The 8275-nt window shown below is 41.8% G+C and overlaps 1 protein-coding gene and 1 pseudogene across 2 annotated transcripts in view; one reads left to right on the top strand and one right to left on the bottom strand.

Annotated features, from left to right (window-relative positions):
* The window catches only part of LOC105522082, an 8440-nt pseudogene extending 8338 nt beyond the window's left edge, over positions 1–102 (top strand). Inside the window, exon 2 of the transcript XR_001003384.1 lies at positions 23–102. The product of XR_001003384.1 is annotated as a V-type proton ATPase subunit d 1 pseudogene, transcript variant X2 (transcript). The remainder of the gene's footprint in view (positions 1–22) is intronic.
* The window catches only part of LOC105522087 (corticosteroid 11-beta-dehydrogenase isozyme 2-like), an 11465-nt gene extending 6283 nt beyond the window's left edge, over positions 1–5182 (bottom strand). Inside the window, exon 1 of the mRNA XM_011956478.1 lies at positions 5007–5182. Coding sequence (XP_011811868.1) covers positions 5007–5182 — 176 coding nt within the window. The remainder of the gene's footprint in view (positions 1–5006) is intronic.
* Positions 5183–8275: the final 3093 nt, after the last annotated feature.

The raw sequence follows: 8275 nt of genomic DNA, 5'->3' as shown, positions 1-8275 counted from the left end.
CCGTGGTCCATGGGAAGGATAGAGTGTGTGTGTCCTTGGGGCCTGGGGGGATGTTGCTTGTCAGCTCCCTCCCTCAGCCCTGCCCCTCTGAGACAATAAAAATGCCCTCTCTAAAAAAAAAAAAAAAAAAAAAAAAAGCAAAAGGAAATATTCTCATCAAGGAGGGAAAGAATCTGAGGGAAATATTACAAACAAACTTGTTAGACTAATCCTTGTCCTCTTCGCCACTTCTTCACCAATTAACTAGCAAGCCCCTTTTCCTTGTCACATTTTCATGATGTACTTCTCTTTGCCTAAATCAGTATATACATGTTCATCTCTAATTGCATCTTTGGGTCTTCATTTCCTTGTAAAATCTCCTGTGCAACACAAAACTTGTATTAAACAAATTCGTATGTTTCTCCTATTGATCTGTCTATGTCAATTTAATTATGTCTTAGCCAAAAAATCCCAAAAGAGTGCAGGTAAAAAATGCCTCCCCTTCATGTTCCTTGGGGCTTTTTCTGATTTTAAGGTGTCTCAGGCCCATGTGTCCTTTCCAGAGTCCTCTTCCCTGGCCCCTGCTTCAAGTACAAGGCAAATGATTTAGCAGGAGCCCCCTCTGCAAGGATGGCAGTTGGTGGCAGCCTTGTCGGCGGTGGAGGATCTTCAAGGTCTGGGGGCTGGCAATAGCGGAACTGTGGCAGCAGGAATTGGGCCCAGGGATGCCAGCTTCAGCTGGGGCTGTGACTCCTGGGGTTTCAGTACATCTTTCCTTTTTATTGCTGGACAATATTCTATTGTATGGATATATCACATTTTGTTTATCCATTCATCCTTTGATGGCCATTGGGGTTGTTCCACTTTGGGCTATTATTAGTAATGCTGCTATGAATATTCAAGTGCATGTTTTTGAATAAATGTGTTTTCCTCTCTCTTGGGTATATATCTAGGAATGGAATTTCTTGGTCATATGATAACTCTATGTTTAACTTTTTTTTTTTGAGACGGAGTGTCACTCTGTTACCCAGGCTGGAGTGCAGTGGCACGATCTTGGCTCACCGCAAGCTCTGCCTCCCGGGTTCATGCCATTCTCCTGCCTCAGCCTCCCGAGTAGCTAGGAATACAGGTGGCCACCACCACGCCCGGCTACATTTTTGTATTTTTAGTAGAGGCAGGGTTCCACTATGCTAGCCAGGATGGTCTTGATCTCCTGACCTTGTGATCTGCTGGCCTCGGCCTCCCAAAGTGCTGGTATTACAGGCGTGAGCCACTGCGCCCGGCCGAATCTGTGTTTAACTTTTTAAGGAACTACCAAACTGTTTTCCAAAGTGGCTATATACTTTTAGATTCCCGTTAACAATGTATAAGGGTCCTAATTTATCCAAATCTTTGCCAACAGTTGTTGTTATCCTCTTTTTGATTATAGATACCCTAGCGGCTATGAAGTAGTATCTCAATGTGGCTTTAATTTGCTTTTCTCTAAGACTATGTTGAGAATTTGTATTGGCCATTTGTATATTTTCTTTGGAGAAATGTCCATTTATATCTTTTGTCTATTTTTAAGTTAGATTATATGTCTTTTTATTGTTGAATTGTGAGAAGTCATTGTTCATATCTGATAAGTGATACTAGTCCTTTATCTGATATATGATTTAAAATATTTTCCTCCATTCTGTGAGTTGTGTTTTCACTTTTTTGATTAATGTCCTTTGAAACACAAATGTTTTTAACTTGATAGTCATGTATTTTTACAATATAATGTAAGCTAACTCATGTTTCTCAGACAATAAAAGTACTGCATGCTATTGTAACAAAAAACCTTTGAAAATATATTTTTAAAAGGATAAAAGGAAAAATAACAATTACTTATGGCTCCATCACCTAGATATAGCCACTGTTAAGATTACAGCAAATTTCCTACAGCAAATTTTTAAACACACATTACTTACTTGATATCACACCCAAGGAAAACATGTGGCCTTATACTCTACACATGGGTCATAAGGAGGACTATCCTACTGACAGCATGCCCATGTTCAGAACCTTTTCCTCTCCCTTCTTTCTCATCAAATCTAATTTGTCTTGTGTCCATTGTCTCAGAATTCAGTTAAGCTAATCTAGTATTAATATTGAATATGACCACGCATTATACAAGCTTTGCAGTTAAAGAGCATCTGCCCTGGTTCTGAGTTTCACCCCATCAGCCCATTTGTGTAGTAGACCTTCGTATGGTGCATTTAGTTATCTGCTAAATACTTAGAGTTGTGTGCAAAAAGCAATAGCCAACTCTGGAATCTCCCTGAGCTTCAAGTTTCTTGTCTGTAAAATGGCTGTAATACTTACCTGTGCCTCTTTCATCAAGTTGCAGTAAGGATCAAACCTCTCAGAGTAAGTTGGATCAGAATGAGCTGTGGGTACGCCGCAGGTAGAAATCTCGTGCCCTGAGTTTCCCATCAGGGCCTAAGAGGGCATATGGCAGCAGGGAAACAAGTCAGGAGGGAGCAAGGAAGACACCCCAGCGAGAGATCCCCAAAGTCATACCAGACCTTTGGGACGGATGGAACTGGGGTAGTCCCTAGAAGTAATTTTCTTCTTTATACTCGTGTGTGTGTGTGTGTGTTGGGGTGGGGCATTAATACAGGGTCTCACTCTGTCTCCCAGGCTGGAGTGCAGTGGCACAATCACAGCTCACTGCAGCCTTCACCTCCCAGGCTCAGTTGATCCTCCTACCTCTGCTTGCCAAGTAGCTGGAACCATAGGCACATGCCACCATGCCTGGCTAATTTTTTGTATTTTTTGTCAAGACAGGTTTTGCCATGTTTCCCAGGCTGATCTCAAACTCTTGAGCTCAAGCAATCTGCCCACCTCAGCCTTCCAATTTATACTCTCCTTAATTTCATTAAAAAAAATGGTTATATACTACAGTTATAATTAAGAGGTTTTTTGAAAGTTTTTGTCATTCTCAAATATTTTACTGAGCTGTGAGAGAAGGATTCTTGAACATTAAAGGGAAATCATGGTGGCAAAAGTGTGAGAGAGAGAGTGTGTGTGTGTGTGTGTGTGTGTGTGTGTGTGTGTAGAGTCACATGCACAACTGAAAACCAATGAGTCTCCTTCAGAGAACAGGTGAACTGGGGAGGGTGTGCACAGTGGGACAGCTGGATTTGCCACCTGCAGATCCTTCCCAACGCCAACCCCAGAGGCTTCAGATGTACTAAGCAAGGCTGCATGTTCCCTCACCCTTGCGCCCATGGTCATACTGCCCTTAAGGAGTCTTCTTTCTTTTTTTTATTTTCCTTTTCCTTTTCTTTTCTTTTTTTTTTTTTTTGAGACTAAATGTTGAAGGAAAAGACCTAATATATCACAACCTGCATATGATAGCCCCACACTTCTGATTCCTGGAAACAACTGTTTGAAAGGTAAAGGACATATTGATTCATTTGCTTTAGTCCCCTATTTTAAAAATCAAGTTACAGTTCAGTTTGCATTAAGCTGGAACCCTGTATGAATACATTTTCTATGTGGCTGATGGACATAATTCTAGTTCAGGAAATTGAGCTAAGAGTAATCTTCATTCATAATTATAATTATGATATCATTGTTACTACTATAAAATATTTATAGAGCATTCAAAATGTGTATGGCATTCTACTAGGATCCTAAGTAGAGGGATTATGTGTACAAACCTGTCCCTGCAGATCCACTTTATTTAGAACAATTATTTATTTATTTACCAAATATTTGTTGAAGGCCTGCTGTGCTGAAAGTGCTGGGTTAGGCTTCATAAAGGACAAAAAATATGAATAATCCCAGGAAACTACCTGTCCTTTAAAGGCAGATAATATATGTACAAAAATAACTGTAATGCTATTAGACTTTGGCTTGAGAGACATGTAAAATGTTGTTACAACTAAAACAAGAATATAATTTTATTTCATTAATTAAATTATTTATTTATTTATTTTGAGACAGAGTCTTGCTCTGTTGCCTAGGCTGGAGTGCAATGGCATGATCTCAGCTCACTGCAACCTCTGCTTCTCGAGTTCAAGCAATTCTCCCACCTCAGCCTCCCGAGTAGCTGGGATTATAGGCATATGTGCCACCATGCCTGGCTAATTTTTGTATTTTTAGTAGCGATGGGATTTCACCCTGTTGGCCAGGCTGGTCTGGAACTCTTGGCCTCAATTGATTGACTCGCCTTGGCCTCCTAGAGTACTGGGATTACAGGTGTGAGCCATTGCACCTGGCCAAGAATATAATTTTAAAAATCAATAATTCTTGTTGAGAGCTTACTTCCATGCTTGGCACTGTACTAAGTGTGTTCCCCGAACCAACTTACTTCTCCTGTAAGGTAGTCGTGATTATTATCTGCAGTTTGCAGAAAAGAAGAAGGGGGCTCACAGAGGTTCAAATAGCTGCAAGAAGCCACAGTGCCAAGTGGTGGAGGCAGAATTTGAACTCAGGTTGCTGGAGGCCAGAGCCAGAAGTCCACCCTGACCCCTTCCAGCTGGGACAGTGTATGCATTGTGGTGTGTGTGTATGTGTGTGTGTGGTGTGTGTGTGTGTGTGTTTAACTATGCTAGTGATGATAACTTTACACTGAGTCACTGTCACTGAAGCTTTTCTTCCTCAGCAAGGAAACCCTGACCTGATGACCTTTTGATCTTAACCTTATAGCACCATTCTCTAACCCAGCAGGTTTCAAACAACTGGGCTGTCATTTGAGCCTCAGAGCCTTTTCATCAAATAAACTTTAATGGGAGATAAAAATGAAGATTTTCTGAACGAAGCTGAATGGGACTGGGGTGGGGTGGAGGGAGTCTTCCAAGGGAGGCAGGGCACTGGGGGGAGGAAAGGAGACTGCTCCACATGATCATCATACCTGAAGCCAAATACACTGATGTCAATAGAACCTCATGGCCTGATGAAGTTTTAGAGTTAGTTATATTCAATGCTCCTTGATATATGAAGTGCAGCTCCCTTCAATGATGATTTTTTTTTAATGTAGAAGATGGCATGCTTACCTAGTGGTCCTCAAAACTTTGTCAGGAAGGTGGGTCAAGTCAAAAGTTGAGCACCAAAACCAGCCAGTCTGAAGAAACTGAGTTGGTGGCATGATGGCTCTCTGCTCATAGGATCTGGTTACATAAGAGCCTTTAAATGAAGGCTGTATTTGAATGAGACCTGGTATCTCTAACATAGTCCCGAATTTCAACAAAGAACAGTTAAGTCAACTTTTTTCTTCTAGCCATGATTGTAGAGTCTGACAAAGGACAGCCAGACGAGGGGAGGAGAATGCTGAAAGAGAAAGAGGCAGAAACTCACAGTCTGGGGACAATGACTTTAGTGCAAGGAGGACCCTCTCTGAAATTCTGCTTTGATACTTGGAGCCAAAGCAATTATTTATAAGATTTTTCCAAAGCTTTATTGTCTGCTGTCATTCCTGTATTTCTCTAGGAAACACACAGAATTCTAGAAAGTTATTATCTAAACAAGTAAGTTCACCTAGTTACTTTGCACTCACTGTCTTAGGTTAGCCTTATATTTGCTCACTTATTTAACAAATGCAGATGTTCAATATTTGTTCACGGTCTATGTACTTTAGGAGGACTTGCCCTTTCTGTGTTATCTGTGTTTTATGTATCTAAGAGAGCTAGTCTATTTAACTTGCAGTACACTGCCCAGCTAATTTGCACTATTTTTATTGTGCCAGTTATTATTTTGAAAAACTGGAATTTAAATTCCAACAAAAGGGACTGTTTGAGATGGTGTGACACATAGTAACGGGGCAGGATGCTATATAGCCAGTATAGATCCACTTCTGAGAAGGTTTCTTGGCTCTTCTAAGGAGACTCAGCAACTCACATGGTTGTTGGCAAAAGGCTTGTCATGTGGATTGATCCATAGCACTGCCCATGACATGGCAGCTGGTTTCCCCCGGAGCAAGTGGGGAGAGAAAGTTAGAATGACCAAGATGGTAGCTGCAATGTCTTGTATAATCTAATCTCAGAAGTGATATACCATTGCTTCTGCTATATTCTTTTTTTTTTTTTTTTTTTTGAGATAGAGTCTCACTCTGTCGCCCAGGCTGGAGTGTAGTGGCACAATCTTGGCTCACTGCAAGCTCCATCTCTCAGGTTCATGTCATTCTCCTGCCTCAGCCTCCCAAGTTGCTGGGACTATAGTTGCCCACCACCACGCCTGGCTAATTTTTTGTATTTTTAGTAGAGACAGGGTTTCACTGTGTTAGCCAGGATGGTCTCAATCTCCTGACCTCGTGATCCGCCCGCCTCGGCCTCCCAAAGTGCTGGGATTACAGGCCTGAGCCATCGCACCCGGCCACTTCTGCTATATTCTAGCATCACACAGACCAAACCAGGTACAAAAGGGACTATTTGAGGTAGTGTGACACAGTAACAGGAGAATGCTACACAGCCATATAAATGCTAAGAACCTTGTACCCTATTGGTACACATGAATAATTCTAAGAGGAAAAATCAGATATGAAGTAGCAGGTATATGCTGATAACAATTACATAAAAAATGAATGCTTGTAAACTACCAAGGATCAGTGGAGATCTTTAAATATCAAAAATGATAGAATTGGGCTTGAGTCCAATAAATTCTTTATATTCAAAAGTTTATTAAAACTTAAAATGTATGCCTGGGTGCGGGGGCTCACGCCTGTAATCCCAGCACTTTGGGAAGTCAAGGCAGGTGGATCATGAGGTCAGGAGTTCAAGACCAGCCTGGCCAACATAGTGAAACCCCTTCTTACTAAAAATACAAAAATTAGCGAAGTGTAGTTATGTGCACCTGTAATCTCAGCTACTCAGGAGGCTGAGGCAGGAGAATCCCTGAACCTGGGAGGTGAAAGTTGTGGTGAGCTGAGATCACGCCATTGCACTCCAGCCTGGGCAACAGAACAAGGCTCTGTCTCAAAAGAAAAAAAATATGTATATAAACTCTTAGTATTTACTGCTACATAAACAAATTACCAGCCAGGCGCAGTGGCTCATGCCTGTAATCCCAGCACTTTGGGAGGCCAAGGCGGGCAGATCACCTGAGGTCAGGAGTTCGAGACCAGCCTGGCCAACCTGGTGTAACCCTGTCTCTACTAAAATACAAAAATTAGCCAGGTGTGGTGGTGTACACCTGTAATCCCAGCTACATGGGAGGCTGAGGCAGGAGAATTACTTGAGCCTGGGAGGTGGAGGTTGTAGTGAGCCGAGATTACCCCACCATACTCCAGTCTGGGTGACAGAGCTAGACTCCATCTCCAAAAAAAAACCAAAAAAACCAAAACCAAAACAAATTACCCCAAAACTAGCAGCATGAGACTATAAATGTTTATCATTTCACATAGTTTCTGAGGGTCAGGAAACTGGAGCTGCTTCACTGGATGGTTCTGGCTCACAGTCTCTGGTAAGGTTGTAATCAGAATGTCACTGGGGGCTTGTGTCATCTGAAACCTTGACCAGGGCTGGTGGATCCACTTCTAAGAAGGCTTCTTGGCTCTTCTAAGGAGGCTCAGTAACTCACATGGTTGTTGGCAAAAGGTTTGTCATGTGAACTGTCATATGACATGGCAGCTGGTTTTCTCCAGAGCAAGTGGGGATAGAGAGAAAGACCAAAAGAATGACCAAGATGGTAGCTGCAATGTCTTTTATAACTGAATCTTAGAAGTGACATACCATCACTTCTGCCATATTCTATGGTAGCACAAACCAACCCTGGTACAATATGGGAAGGGACTGTACAAGGATGTGAATATTCAGAGACAGGGAGGCCGGCTACCAGGCCACAACTGTTTTTCTTTTCTTTCTTTCTTTTTTTTGAGATGGAGTTTCACTCTTGTAGCCCAGGCTGGAGTGCCATGGCACGATCTCAGCTCACTGCAAGCTCCGCCTCCCGAGTTCAAGCAATTCTCCTGCCTCTCAGCCTCCCGAGTAGCTGGGATTACAGGTAAGGGTCACCATGCCTGGCAAATTTTGTATTTTTAGTAGAGACGGGATTTCTCCATGTTGGTCAGGCTGGTCTTGAACTCCTGATCTCAGGTGATCCACCGACCTCGGCCTCCCAAAGTGCTGGGATTATAGGCATGAGCCACCATATCTGGCCACCATAACTACTAAAAACAATAAGATATCTTTTCTCAAAAGCATGTTTTGGTTATTAAATATATATTTCAAATATACATTTAAGTACATATTTCAAAATATTTAATCCTAAACTTTTCAAATAATAATAATAATGATATTTACTTAGTACTTTCTATATGCCAATCATTATG

Source organism: Colobus angolensis, unplaced genomic scaffold, assembly GCF_000951035.1.
Source record: "Colobus angolensis palliatus isolate OR3802 unplaced genomic scaffold, Cang.pa_1.0 Scaffold419, whole genome shotgun sequence".
NCBI classification, from domain to species: Eukaryota; Metazoa; Chordata; class Mammalia; order Primates; family Cercopithecidae; genus Colobus; species Colobus angolensis.
Note: the sequence above shows the minus strand (reverse complement) of the source record. Positions and strands in the feature narration are given on the sequence as shown.